We start from the raw sequence: 15,698 nt of genomic DNA on the forward strand, positions 1-15,698 counted from the left end.
CAAACTTGTTTCTCGGTAGCCACAGAGGATATAAATCCACTTTTTGTGCACCTAATGCTTTGCAAAACCAGTTATTACCATATAAGAGTAGCAGTGGTATCATTGTGCTGTACATAGCCTGTGGAGAGCTGTGGGAGGGGCCCAGCAGTCCCCACCCACTACAGCTACCTATAAAAAAATGACAGAAGGGATGGAGACGAGACCAGTCACCCTGCTCAAAGAGAGAGCGCAGCAGTGACTGGTCTTCATTACAGAAAGCTCCTATGCAGAGGTGTAACGTTTCATGCTAGATTCTTGCACAGATCTTGTTAAATACACAAAGCACGAGTAAGAATATAGAGTCTGTATTGCAGCGCTAAAAAAACGAAACAATTAAGTTAATAAACTGTGATTCTTACAGTGCAAACGGTCCTCAAATCCTCCAAAATGTCTCACTCCCCAGAAATCCTGGCTGCTCGCTTAAGTGCAGCAATAACGCCTGTATCCATAACCTCCAGGATAACTGGAACCTCTTTATGGTCTATAAGACTCCACCCACATTTAGTGCACACTCACTGTCTCATATGCTGCCCAAACGTTAAGCAGCAATAAGGCTACTCACAATTAACTGTGCAAGCATCACTGAGATCCTTCCAATCGCAATACAGGCGTCCCAGGGATCCTTCCAACAGCAATGCAGGTCACGCTGGTATCCTTCCAATATTCTCCAGGGAGCACAGCACAGAAGCTTTTATCCATCACATAAATCCTAAACGAAAGGTGTAATTTAGTGTAGTATTTATTAAACTGACGAGGTTCAATGCAGTAAGAGCCTCATAAAAACATAACCAAAAAAGACAAAGTAAATGTACAAAGTGCCAACACTCACATATATTACCGCCTATGAGACATCTAACGTGGCAGTGCAGTGTGTCTAGCTGCCCTATGACCCTTACAAGAATAGGTCTCTTGTGTTCAGACAATATTTGCTTATCCTGCAAGTCAGCCTTCAACGGTGTCCAAAACACACACACACACACATTATATATATATATATATATAATAAATTCTCTATATCTGTTATGGATGAAATGGTGACAAGGTTAGGACCCCTGTCAAGTTTTTGTGTCCACAGTAGAGAAATTTATCATGTGGCCAATGTTTACTAAGACAGGTGAGCAGAAACTCAAAATGTTGAGCTGTCACTGAAAAGGTTTAGTGGAAAAGTGTTCTAATAGGGAACATTGTTCCAGTGTTTACTTTCTGAGATTTATTTTTATTTTTTTTACAGATTTCTTCTCTTATGTCTTCAGGACAGGAAGTAAAAATAAATCTATCTCCCAGATGGAACATGTATCACAAAAAAATATTATGCTCCTTTCATACGGGCTCTCTGATCCAGTCCGCCTGTCAGGTTTTCCGGCGGACCTGATTGGACCCTCCATTCACTACTATGGGTGGCGGATGTGCACGGTGACCTGTCCGCTCACATCCGTTATCTGATCCTGTCTGCAAAATCCAGATGGATGGTAGTCCTGTTTTTCATCCGTCTGACGGATCAGATATGATTGTATGAAACCAGATAGCTGGGACCATAGAGGAGAGTGGGACTTTGTCTGTCTCCACTCAGCACAGTAAGCGGACACTGAACTGTCATCCGCCTGTTCAGCGGGCATCAGCACAGCGATCCCTCCACTGAGCAAGTGGATTCTGTACAACGGAAGTGCCCATGTGAAAGGGGCCTGTAACTATTCCCAACTTTCCAAAGACAATAAATCTACTTTTGGCTTTTTTTTTTTTTTTCTCAACTTTCCAAATCGTCTGCCTTTGTTTTAACTTTGGAGAGTAAAACTTATTATTTTTTTTTTTTCCTGCCAGTAAATACCTTATACAGCCCATTTCCTGTTTCTTGTCTGGTAAAAAGTCTAGGCTTATGACATCATGCACAGCTCTCTCACTCACCCTGGGAAGGGGGGGGGGGGGGGGTGTTGGGTCATAAAGGGGCCAATGAGAGCTAGAGGTGTTCCAGGAAGTGAACAGGCAGCAGAGCAGCTTCAGCTGCCCAGTTAAAATGAATGCAGCCAGACTTGGAGGGGGGCGATTTCTGCAGCATATTTGGCAAGTATGTGTATGTATATAATATATATTTTGTGGTTGGAGGGAAGCTTCAGAATGGCAGTTGTTTTTATTACAAATTATGTGAGCAGACTGCAGTTCCTCTTTAAACACAAGTCAGATGTCCTATAATTCTTTCTTTCCCGATTTGCAAGCTGATCTAACACAGGCCAGCAATAGACATGAGTCTTTGATACATCTGTGGCTGACATGGCCTCCATTCACATTAAGAATTGTCACATGTATGTTGTTGTGCATAAGGCAGCCTATTCATTTCAGTAGACTTCCATACACACGTGCAAAGAAGCCCAATCTTTATGACCTCTGCCTTTTTTTAAGCTTCACATTTTGCTATGCATTCATCTGTGCAATGTGCGATTTATTTATTTATTTATTTATTTGCACGCATTTATGCACTACACAAGGTTGAACGCAGCCTTGGACTTATTTTGGCCTGGAGAATCTATAATTACACTCCTAGTTGACAACCCTCCTCCCTCCATTAGAGGAAACCATCCTGCACTGTCCCCTTATGAGAACAAGTTGCAGCCCTGACTTGCCCTTTCCTCTGGGAGGAACCCTGGGACAAGGAACGCCGCCCTAACCAGGATTTACTTAATGACCTAATCTCTTTGTGGGCCTGGGGTGTGGCGTGTGTACTCTCTCTGTTGCTCACAGCTATTTTTGTGCAAAGCTTTTTTTTTCTCTATTAAACACTTAATAAGGCATTTATCCTATTTGCCTGGCCTAGAGCCATTATACCATAGGAATGTGACCGCCACTTCCTAAACCTATCTGTTATTTCTATTATTGGGTTTCTGTCATTGTACTTTAAAGGGAAACTCCAGGCAAAATAATTGGCTGCGATACATATGTGAACTGTCTTATCTGCCAAGGTTTTTAATTCTGTTCATCCACTTCTCTGATTCAGGTACTCACTTTAATGAACTTACTTTCTCTACTTCATCTGAAAAAAAACTCCAGGAAACAATTAAAGTAGAACTATAGGCAAAACTTTTTTTCTTTTCCATTTTTAGAGTAAGGGAGGGTTATAACCTCTGTAAGTTTTTTTTTTTTTGTTTGTCATCTGTATTTTATTGGGGAAATGTATCTTCACTTCCTGTCTCATAGTCAAAACTGGAAGTGAGAATCCAATCCTGTAAATCAAGGGAATCCTTTTGGGCCACCCCAAATCACCAGAACTATTGTCTCCATTGGAAGAGTCCCCTCTATTACTTTTCTGGGAACAACCCAAAATTTGTGATTTTTCTTTCACTTTCATTGATAAATGGGACAAATACAGTGTGAATCTCTGTAATGGGGACACAGACCACAATAAAAACTTATGGGTGTTCTAATCTCTCTCCACTGTTCTCTAAAACTAAAGTTGTGCGCTTCTAGTTATATTTTAAATAGTACGTTGTGCATCGATTATCTACTCCCCAGTCTTGATTCCAAACAACCTCTTCCTAAGCCACCCTGCAGTATAATGGATCAAAGTCATAGATTTTTCTATGAGCCAAGTTCATTTCCTGCCTTGGGGACCAGGTCTTTTTCCCTGTTTGTAATCTTCAGCACTGGTCTCCTCTCCTCCCACGGGAGGTTTCCTGCCTCTGGAACCTATGAGAGGGGACCTGGATACTGGAAGTGTGGCCACCACCCATAGAAGGTGTCTACATCACTCTGAGAGTGATGTGGACACCTGAAAAAGGACACCAGGGAGTAAACGGAAGAAGATACAAGACTATTCATGTGACCATGGCTTTCAGCTAAATAAAATAGGAACTTTTTTGGACTAAGTGGAGCTGAATTAGAACACCTATTGGATTTTTATTGCTGTCTGTACCCTTCTTTTGGAAATTCACCCGCTTTTTCGCCTGTTTACCATTATCATTGAAAGTGAAAGTAAAAGAAAATCCCAAATTTTGGGTTGTCCCTAGAAAGCTAAGGGAAATCTTCCAGTGGTGACCTTGCGGGCCCCAAGGGATTCCCTTAATTTTCAGGTATTTCCTCTCATTTCCTATATTGGTTATGGGACAGGAGGTGAAGGGAAATATTTGCAATAGGACACAGATGGCAGAAAAAAACCCAGACAGGGTTAAAACCCTCCCCTATTCGATCTAAAATGAAGAGGGGGGAAAAAAAGTGCCTATTTTACTTTAACCCCTTGAATTCCACTGGTTGCATCAGGGCTGAGGGCCCTTATAGGGATTACTGGGACTGTACCTCCACCTCCCACCAGCTATTATCTACCTGTATTGTGTAGAGAATCGCAGAGTTACCAGTGCTGATAACACTGGGTCTAAAATAAGGTATGTAATGAAAACCGATTTGACTTGGAACTTGCACAAGAGAACAATGGAAAGGCAAGTGTAAACTGGTTCAATATAATGCTGCAAAATCGCTGTGCCTTGTGGCTGTTTATTCTAACTGCAGGTCTATCAGACAGGTTAGGTCTGGCTATAGACTATGAATTATGTGCAGATTCTAATCATATGAGATACCAGCAATGCTTCACAAAAACTATTTTTTGATTTTGTGAATGCTGACTTGTTCCCTATTGGATTATGTGAAGTATAAACTTTTTATTATACGTAGATATGCCTTCTCTCAGTTATAGAATTCTGTTAAAATGCTTTCTTTATTGTTCACTGTCAATTTTACTATATATAAGTGTTTATGATCTTTTTTATTTTTTTTAATCCCTTAATTACATTCTATACTACATTTTTTGTGTACGACTTTCCCTGTCCTCTAGACAGGTATGCGGAGTATAAAATGAACTATGACGGTTTTTTATCTTTTTTTTTTCCCCATTATTGTTTTGTATGTACAAGATAATCCTTATAAGTATCAGAGCTGATATCATTGCACAGATCCAGATATGTGATCAAGGCTAATTGTACAAGAACATCTATTAAAGGACAACTATGTGTTTTCTTGAAATATGAATGTGAAAGTGGGTGGCTTGATGTAAATCCAGGGCTTTTTTTTTTTTTTTTTTTTGCAGCAGGAACTAGGGGGAACTCAGTTCCACCACCTCTGGCTCAGGTATTCTGCTCCCTGCTCACCACTATCACTTGTTAACACTGAAGTCTGGCTTCTGCATTTACAAGCAATAGTTTTTCTCCCAGTAGCTCCCACAGGTCATATCCCACTGAGTGCTGGACAGAGACAAGGGAGATGCAGAACAGGTGCCCAGGTTTCAGTGCAGTCATGGGCAGGAGTGGGTGCATGGTAGGCTGCACCCTCTGGCCTCCCCCCCACTGGTGACCAGTCGTTGATGCTCCTACTGCATAATCTCCCTTGAAAGTGACTGCAGTATATTATAGTATGTTGGGAGGTACTACAGCCGTATAGGTGTTTCAGCTTAATATTGCAACAAAGGTAAGGCATATGACAGATGGTGGAGCTTTTAAGGAGGGGGGAGAAGATGGGGGGGGGGGGGGGGGAATGGAGGGAGGGGGTTGTATACAGAGGGAAGAGCTACTGTTTGATGCCATTTGTCAGGTATGTGAGTGTGAGGCATGGTTGAGGTCCTGCACCTATTCTCTGTGGGGAAAAAAAGCCCTATCTAAGCTGCGTAAACTGTCGCCGCTAAATAAATCCTGTATAATAGTAATCTATATATATATATATATATATATATATATAGTCCTATTCTAAAAATTTTATTTGAAATTCGTTTGTTGGACAGGGGTAAGATCCCTATTAAGAGGACAGTACTTTGATGACTAGCCGTATGTAAAGTATAACCCAACATACAGAGCGTAGAAGTGTATAACACAGTAAAGTGTACATTGCATCGTTGAAGCAAAGGTAACTGTATATGCAGATCTTATGTCCGCTTTAAAGTGGAAGTAAACCCATGGATTTAAACAGTTAAAAAAAAAAAGGCATGCCGGGAATGCTAACTGCACATTGGCTGTGCTCTCAGCCAAACTATCAAACCATCCAATGGCTGGTGTCATAACGAATCACATGTGCAGCACCATAGCAGTTGAAAATTAAACAGAGGCAAAGATGGCAGCTTCCTTGGCTGAAAACGACAGGGGACTAAAGCCTTTAATGTTGCCCCTTCAGGCCTAGCTTGTATTTGTCGTCCCTCTTGCTCCTTTTTACAGTCTTATTTGTACCTTCAGAAAACCGAGCTTCTGGGGTATGGGAAAGATGACTTCTCCTGCCTCTTGCAATACCGTGTCAGGTGCCTAAGTTACAACTGGGGGAAGAGCAGTTATTATAGAACGCGTCCCTTTTGTAAAAAAACAAAACAAAAAAAATGCTAGAATTGGCTAAGCTCACTCAGTGGTTGCTGTGGTGTTGTGTGTGTGTGTGTGTGTGTGTGTGTGTGTTTGTTTTTTTTTTTTTTTTTTATTATTTGAAGTGGGGCGAGGTAGGATTGGAAGGATTTACTTCCTTTTTATGAGGTTTTAAACTCCAGTGTTGTGCACGTCTTTTACTTCCGAAGAGTACTTTTTAGGTTCCTACCACAAGACAACTGATCCCATGATAGATGATCATCCCTTTTTTTCTTTTTTTTTTTTTTTTTTTCTTTTTTTTTTGTGCATGTCAAAACAGTTGATGTTAAAATGCTAAGTTATAAAGTATAGTAAATTGTGCTGGAGTGAGAGCTGAAAATAAACAAACGATGAAAATAAATCCACCACCCTCTGCGTGCAAGTAAAGAGAAGCAGCTACTGTTAATCATTGCAGTGATGGTGGTGTTCAAAAAACTTCTTCTAATAGACTGCACCTGAGGCTGGACATGTCGGCATGCTATTATACATTGGTATGTTGTGCATATAAATCTAAAATGCTGCTGCTTCAAATCTTGAAAGGGTTGTTGTCACCCTATTACAGGAAGTTGCAGTAGTATGGGCAGTCCCCCTCTGCCTCAGCTCGCAACCTACATCCGCCTGTCACTCAGCCATAGACGGAGCAGCCGTACTCCATTCAGCTGCTCTGTCTGTCTGTCTGTGGCCGAGTGACGGGTCCAGCCCGGAGATCGCCCTGCACTCATGGGTGTCCGGGAGACTTGAGATGTCTGTTTTTATTGCACAGATGTTTTCCAATCTAGTATCGTCTAATGTTCAGACTGCACTTAGAGCGTACAAATAGTGCGGACCTAAAACCTTAGATGCTCTTGGTAGAATCTTTGAATTTGTAATGTTCATTAAAACAGAGTTCCAGTCCCCCCCCCCCCTCCCCCGCCCCAAATTATATAGATAGATAGATAGATAGATAGAAATTATTTTAACCATTAATGTGGTCCTTTTTTATTATGTTTAAATTGTGCAAACCAAGTTGCTCTTGGAAGCAGGCAGGGTCCATATCTGCTGCGGGCATCTAAAGCCCTCAGGTTGCCATAGCAAAGGTGGCGTCAGCGGAACGTCCCGCCCCATTGCAATAGCAACCTGTAAATCGAAATCTCCCGATCGCATCGGTTCCGATATTGAAATTGCACGATATGGTATTTGGGCGATTTGGCATGGACTCCTGGGATAGGTGACACGTTATCCCAGGAGTCCATGGCAATCGCCTAGTTACGTCATCGCCTACGTGGCTGGAGCTGTAAGTGCTCCAGGAAATAAAGATATAAGGTAATTAAAAAAATTATAATTTGCCCTTCTTTTTTTTTTTTTTTTATTGAAATGCAGATGGGCATGGGATAAATTGCAAGTAAATAATAAAAAAAATTTAAAATAAATGGGCTGAACGCTGCTTTAAAACAAAAAATGGAACAAATGTAATAAATTCGATGAAGGGTAAAAAAAAAACCACTAACTTCTAAAATGTGATTGGTGGGATGAAACAAATGCAGGTGCTAATGACATTTTAGGATATACTCGCTGTATTAATAAAAATGGCATTCACAATGTGATAAAAAAAATTCTAGGGATTAGCCAAACTAATTTGAATTGTTGCTAAATGAAACATTTCAGTGTTTATATTTATATTAGTTTTTGTTTCCAGGTTTTCTATAGTTTCTTTCTTTTTCTTTTTTTTTTTTGTCTTTTCACCTCTTCTGTAGTTTCTTTCCACTTTTTCTTGTTTTGCTTTAAGGGCACAGTATTATTTGTCATTCTCTGCTCCCCTCACACAATCTTCTTGTACAAACAATCCTATGTCCTCCATGGCCTCTCTTGCCAGCTTATAGGTCTCAGTCAGACTGCAGAGATGGGTGTGACATGAGGTTTCTTAGGAATTTGCCATATCTCAGTCTGCCAAGTGTGGGCGATGAATGAACAGATCACCTTCCTATCCACCTCTCTTCTGTCCTCCCACATTCTCTATCCCTTCCTCCACCCAACTCTCAGTACTTCTCCCTCTTGTTTAATCCATTTGGCTCTTCTGTCTTTCACTGAGTATTTGGCACAGTTCCTGTATTACCCCTCCCTTTCACTCTGAGTCTCCTGTACTAATAGTTGCACAACATGTTCATTGTTAATGTGTAACTTGGATGCCGGCTATGGTGCATGCCCAAATATGTGTCTGGCTTTAGAGGAGTCATGGGCCATCTTCTGTGGAGGCCCAGAAGGGCAGGCATCCTTCCATGCCTCAGTCTGATCCGGGAGCTGAAGTTCTGTATAGAATTCTGGGGTTTTTGGTGGCAAGATGGGGATCCATTTTTCCCATGGAGCAGACATTGCATGCTTTCTAAAGCAGTTCTAGGAATTGCGGTGTGTTGATAATGCCTTCAATTGCTTTTCTACAGAAGGACAGTGCCACTTTTTGTTCAGACATCACTCAGGGGCAGCATCTACTGCTAGCACTGAGATGACCGTCATGTAAATCCTGATGTTCACAAATGTCAAACAAATCAGCGTTCTGCATCCTCTTGCTTTGTAACTGCTATAAAGTTAGGTGGCCATACACGGAGAACACTTCATCCGGTTCCCGATGGCCCTGGCCATGTCGGCACCCTCTGCGGGTGCCAGCTGTCAGAGTACAATAGCCAGCAAGGGAGATTCCTTCCATGCAAGGGAGGAGAAAGCAGAATGACAAATTAAAAATAAAGAAAAAAAAATCAACTCTGTATGATCTTATTAGTTAAAAGCTGTCACTGTCAAGGCAATTCTTGTTTGTGAATGGCCAGGATCTATATATTTTTTTTTTTTCAAGATATTACAAATATGAATTGGCTGTTCAAGTTTCTGATGACACTCCTTTTTTCCTTTCCCCCTTTTTTTTTCTGGTTAGGCTGGCAGTGATGGACAGCGCATTGGAAACTGCCCTTTTTCCCAGCGTCTCTTCATGGTCCTTTGGCTAAAAGGAGTCACATTTAATGTCACTACAGTTGATATGAAAAGGTAAGTAGTCCTGCAGGTGAGGGGAGCTCAAGGCAAACTGCGATGTGTATACAGTCTGTTTCACAAATAAGCATTTAATGTATGACAAAGAATTCCCAGAGCATTGTGAGTTAGCTAAAAGGGCAGCATATTTTGCATGTCTACTTTGAGAGACAGACCACTTTGGACAGAGCCATCTGATAAAGGAATCACTGCTTTGACTTATGCATGTGCGTGTTAAAGCAGAACTGAAGTCTGAAAAAAAATCCTCAGTGCAGTATACACTTCTGACTGTTTTCTTCACAGTATAACTACTGTTTGTAAGAAAATCATTAAAATGTATTTATATTTATTTATTTTTAGAGCTAGTTTACACCAACCTGCACGCCAAAATGCACTTGTGCAGGTGTGCGTTATGTTTACGTGTTTTATTTTTTATTTTTTTTATTTATTGAAGCGTCACAAAATGACACTTCATTCAACTCTCTGCACCGTAGCATGCTGCAACCACGACCCAATGACATACAGTGTGGTGAGTTGCACTGCATAAAAATGCACACACGCTACATTTTATTAAATGCACACCGCTTCTCAGGTATGGCTCGAACAGGTCAAACCTGGTGTGTGTTGTGTGTTTGTTTTTTTGACATAGCATGTTAAAATATTTGACTACATAAGGATTCAGGTTTATTCCTGCTTATTTAGTTACATTTAGAGATTGAAGCAGCTCTGACATAAACTCTGGAAAAGTAATAAAGGAATTGCATAGTTTTTCAAATTTTATTTATTTATTTTTTATTTTTTTGGACATAAAAACAAAAAATCCTTATCACAATTTATGTTGGATGCTCAAAGTCCTGCAAGTAGCATGAGGCGCTGTAGGTGCGGTGTATACACTGGACCGAAAGCGCCCCTGCCCATTGAAATTGTTGGGCAGTGCTGCCAAAGCAGTGTTTTGCCAGCACTTTTAACCCTTTTCGGCCACTAGTGGGAGTTGAAAGCACCCCGCTAGCGGCCAAAAGGCGAGGCTAAAACGACAATGCGCCTCTAAAAATAGCGGCACTTTACTGCTGATGCTCTAGGCGGTTCAGTGTGAAATAAATAAAATAAAGGATAGGAAAAGTGGGGAGAGCTCTCCCTAGTTTTTAATCTAATCTACACAACTCTATTTTTAATATAATAAAAAACTTTGAAATAGGAAACGTGTGTATGTAAAAATCATCATATACAATGTCAATCTAAGATGAACACTGCAATAATAGCTCCAAATCTGTACTCTCTGAACAAGCGCTATTCTTTCCTTTTTAATTGCATGTGTTTGTCATCCAGCCTATTTGAGAACAGTGCGTAGAGCAGAAAAATGGGACTTGTCTTTCTGAATGTCTCTGCACGTGATCTGGGTATGGACGGTAGTAGCATGCCATATGGCACACCATTCATTCTCTGAAATTGTTTGCATTGTTTCCAAAGTTCTCCCACAAGAGGCACCGAGGAGGGTACAGACAACCTGGGAAATGTGACCTGCAGGAAAATGCCTTGTGACAGATGCAGATCTGTGACTTGCTCTGATAGACTTTCAGTGGACAATCGTCTAGTGAGCCAGATTGCCGGTGTATGGGTGACATCATAGGGGTCTCATTTTTTTGTTTTTAATGCAGCAAAATCCAAAAAGTGTTTTGGTGTTGACCTGGAACAAGTATGCACATCAGATGTTCTAATAATTTCTTTTGCTTCTCTTGCTGCATGCTTGTTGTTGGTCATTTGTTCAAAGTATTAATCTACTTTATCTCTCTATTTACTGTCTGACTGTCCATCATTGTGTGAAATAAAGGGTGAATACTTGCCTGTCCAATAGTCCTGCGCTGGAATCTTCTTCTGAGTGCCAGTCTTTCATTGGCCAGTGAGGGGTGACGTCTCCTTTTTTTTTTTTTTTCCCCCCATACTCATTCAGCTGGGATCTGGAGGCTTCCAGATTCCTATAATCCTGCCCGCAGAACCCCACAACCACTGCCCAGGGTTGTCGAGAAGAGATCCCTGGGGAGTGCAAAGTCCCTCCTGCGCCAAAGCATCCCCCCCCCCCCAATGTTGATAAGGGCATGTGGCCTGGCATGGTCCGGGGGGGGGGGGGGGGGGGCGCTCGCTCGTCTCGTCCCCCCCTCCTGACCCACCGAGCTGAATGCTCGGATAAGGGTCTCGTATGGATTTTGGAGGGAGAGGGCCCCCACACTTTTTTTTTTTTTTTTTTTTTATTTTTTTTTTTTTATTTAGCGTGGGGTTTCCCCCCTCAAATTCATACCTTATACCATATCTGGGGGGGGTGCTTTTTTCTGACGCCCTGCCAGCGCTCCGCTCCAGTGTGAAAGCACACTGGAGTGATTGGAGACACTGTTTCAGGGCGCTTTGCAGGCGCTATTTTTAATGCTATAGCGCCTGCAAAGCGCCTCAGTGTGAAGGGGTTTAATTATCAGCCACACGGATTTATATAGCATATCAGTATATAAATTCATCTCTCTACAGCGATCGGAGCTAAAAATAGCCACTGATTACTGATTCACTGGCAGGGAAGTGGTTAACACTAGGGGGTGATCAGGGGGTTAAGTGTTCCCTAAGGAGGTGTTTCTATGTGGGGTGTACTGACTAGAGGAGGAGGAGAGAGATCGCTGTTCCTGATCACCAGGAACAGCAGATGTCTCTCTACTCCCCTGTCTGAATGGGAATCTGTTTACATTGACAGATCCCTGTTCTGGCTCACTGAGCAGCGATTTCAGGTGGCCAGCAGACTTTGCATCCTCCAGGCACACGCATCGGCTCCGACATCTCACCTCGTGTGCCCCCTATCACTCTTAAAATGGCCGACATACACCTGCAGTGGTTCGCGCAGGGGAGCCAACCTGCCACAGTATGATGGCAGCTGGTCGTCAAGCAGTTACCCTGCCCAGGGGGGCATTGTGTGGCTAGCTGCTGGGGATTGTATATGGTACTGGCTCATGCTGTGCTTTGATATTTTAATTGAGCCCTTAATTACGCTTCCCTAAATGACAGGGTAGTCGACTCAGATTTTTCCATTCAGGAGAATAATTTTCCTGGTGTAGAAGAGCGGGTTCAACAAGGTTTTACCTGCTACGGAGGTAGCTAATCCTTCCACCAGACAAAATCGGCATACAGGTATTTCAGGAAAGTGGAGTTCAATTTGATACAAGCGCCTCCACGGGACAATGGCCAGGAAGGGTAGAGCTTATATTTACTTCAGAGTTCATAGATCATAATTATTTTTACGTTTTTGTATGGAATGGGTGTTGTGTTGTGTGTTTTTTTTTTTTTTTTTTACATGCTTTCGGAAGGAATTCCCTTTCACTTTCTTGTTCCGTAGTTACAACAGAAATTAAGTGGAAATCTCTATAGCAATGTGTCGCTGGGACATGTGTCCCCATTGCAAGATTTCCTCTTACACCCTGTTGATGTGACAACATTTTGGATCCCCCCCCCCCCCCCCCTCGCTTTCTGTGTTGGAAATGTTTTATTTTACTTTTTGTTTCTTTTACCAAACTTTGTAAATATGTAATTTTTCTCCTTCACTGATGGGCACCAATGAGATGGCACTAATATGCAGCACTGATAGGTGGCACTGAAAGACTGCATGGATGGGCACTGATGGGTGACACGGATGGCCAGCACTGTACACTAATGTTACTGATGGATGCCAAACAATAATGCCTGCCAATCAGTGATGCCCATTGTGGGCACTGATTGGCATCCCTGGTGGTGACTTGTGGTGGCATCCCTGATGGTCCTAGTGGCGTCCCTGGTGGTCCTGTGTGGGCATCCTCAGGGGGGGCTGCGCTGATAATAGATTGCCCGGTTCTTCCTGTTTACACTGTGATCAGACATTTACAAGGCTGATCACATGGTACAGTCTCCATCAGACTCTTTACCTAGATCAGTGTTGCGGGGTGTCAGACTGACACCCCGCAATAACGATTGCTGCAATGCGCTCCCCCGGGGGAGCGCATCGGCTTGATATCCTGCCGGACGTCATGATGTCCGATCAGGTTATTAAAACCACTTTGCCACCGTAATTTTGCTATATGGCGGGCAGCAAGTGGATAATGTACTTTAGTGTCAAAAGTATCGGGACGCCTGCCTTAGGCTCGGTTCACATTGGTGCTATGTGGGAAACTCTGCCAATCCACTGCAGTTTCCACATTGCACCTGACTCGCAGGCAGTTCACACTGCCTTATGTGAACCACTGGGAGCATCAGTGCAAAGTTTAATGACGTCCCCAGATCGGTTCATATATCGCAGTGCGATCTGTCAATTCGGACAGCAATCGGAGCACATGGGTGTAGACACCCATGTGATCTGATTCTGGTGCAGACTAAAAAAATATTCCTGCATGACTTTGTTTCGAATGTGATGCGAATTCAGCCATACAATCTGAACTTTAATGGCATCCGAGTCTTAGTTTGTAGGGTTCAATATTGAGTTGGCCCATCCTTTTTGTAGCTATAACGGCTTCAACTTTTTTGGGAAGGTTGTTCACAAGGTTTAGAAGTGTGTCTATGGGAATGTTTGACCAATTCTAAAGAAGCGCATTTGTGAGGTCAGGCACTGATGTGAACAAGAAGGCCCGGCTTGCAGACTCCACTCTAATTCATCCCAAAGGTGTTCTATCGGGTTGAGGTCAGGACTCTGTGCAGGCCAGTCAAGTTCCTCCACCCCAAACTTGCTCATCCATGTCTTTATGGACCTTGCTTTGTGCACTGGTGCGTAGTCATGTTGGAATAGAAAGGGGCCATCCCCAAATTGTGTCCGCAAAGTTGGGAGCAAGAAATTGTCCAAAATGTCTTGGTATGCTGATGCCTTAAGAGATCCCTTCTCTAAAAATTATTTGGACCAGTGCACAAAGAAAGGTTCATAAAGACATGGATGAGCAAATTTGGGGTGGAGGAACTTGACTGGCCTGCACAGAGTCCTGACCTCAACCCGAACCTTTCTTTGTGCACTGGTCCAAATAATTTTTAGAGAAGGGATCTCTTAAGGCATCAGCATACCAAGACATTTTGGACAATTTCTTGCTCCCTACTTTGCGGACACAATTTGGGGATGGCCCCTTTTTATTCCAACATGACTACGCACCAGTGCACAAAGCAAGGTCCATAAAGACATGGATGAGCAAGTTTGGGGTGGAGGAACTTGACTGGCCTGCACAGAGTCCTGACCTCAACCCGAACCTTTCTTTGTGCACTGGTCCAAATAATTTTTAGAGAAGGGATCTCTTAAGGCATCAGCATACCAAGACATTTTGGACAATTTCTTGCTCCCTACTTTGCGGACACAATTTGGGGATGGCCCCTTTTTATTCCAACATGACTACGCACCAGTGCACAAAGCAAGGTCCATAAAGACATGGATGAGGGAGTTTGGGGTGGAGGAACTTGACTGGCCTGCACAGAGTCCTGACCTCAACCTGCTAGAACACCTTTGGGATGAATTAGAGTGTAAACTGCAAGCCAGGCCTTGTCCAACATCACTGCCTGACCTCACAAATGTGCTTCTGCAAGAATGGTCAAACATTCCCATAGACACACTCCTAATCCTTGTGGGCAGCCTTCCCAGAAGAATTGAAGCAGTTATAGCTGCAAAGGGTGGGCTAACTCAATATTGAACCCTACGGACTAAGACTGACGATATGTGTCTGTGTGTGTTTGTATTGTGTAATATAACCTTGTCGCTTTATTTTTAATAAGAATTTTTCTCTGAATATATACATAAGTGTAATTCTTACTCCTACAGAAAGCCAGAGATACTGAAGAACATCGCCCCTGGAGCCCAGCCCCCCTTCCTGCGTTTTGGGGATGAGGTCCGTACAGACATCAACAAGATAGAGGAGTTCCTGGAAGAGACCCTGTGCCCCCCTAAGTAGGTGTCTGACATACAAGTAATCCTGTTGATAACAGATTGTTAATGGGGCCATTATACCAAGAACCGTGGATCACTTTATTTAAACCAAAAAAGCACTTGGCACTTCTGCCTTTCAGCACTGGGGTTCTCAGTTTGAATCCCATCAGGACATTGTCTGTCTGCATAGAGATTTCATGTTCTCCTTGGGCTTACTGGATTTCCTCGAGGACTCTGGTTTCTCCTGGTTTGCAATAGCGTGTATCTATGCATGTGAGAGGGACGTTGGATTGTAGACAGTTGTGCTCATAGGTTTACATACCCTGGCAGAATTTATGATTTCTTTGCCATTTTTCAGAGAATATGACTGATAAAACAAAACGTTTTTTAACTCATGGTTAGTGTTTGGCTGACGC

The 15,698-nt window shown here is 42.6% G+C and overlaps 1 protein-coding gene across 3 annotated transcripts in view; it reads left to right on the top strand.

Moving 5' to 3' along the window:
- Positions 1 to 15,698, top strand: part of CLIC1 (chloride intracellular channel 1) — a 90,892-nt gene that overhangs the window by 55,977 nt on the left and 19,217 nt on the right. For 2 of the 3 annotated variants that reach the window (XM_077460765.1, XM_077460746.1), the window contains exons 2-3: positions 9,295 to 9,404; positions 15,178 to 15,303. In XM_077460765.1, the coding sequence (XP_077316891.1) occupies positions 9,295 to 9,404; positions 15,178 to 15,303 (236 nt within the window). Of the gene's footprint in view, positions 1 to 2,014; positions 2,102 to 9,294; positions 9,405 to 15,177; positions 15,304 to 15,698 lie in introns of those variants that run through there. The other variant, XM_077460755.1, reaches the window with a different exon arrangement.

The sequence above is a fragment of the Lithobates pipiens genome, unplaced genomic scaffold (assembly GCF_037356315.1).
Source record: "Lithobates pipiens isolate NorthernLeopardFrog02 unplaced genomic scaffold, aLitPip1_a1.2 Scaffold_1, whole genome shotgun sequence".
In the NCBI taxonomy this organism is placed as follows: domain Eukaryota; kingdom Metazoa; phylum Chordata; class Amphibia; order Anura; family Ranidae; genus Lithobates; species Lithobates pipiens.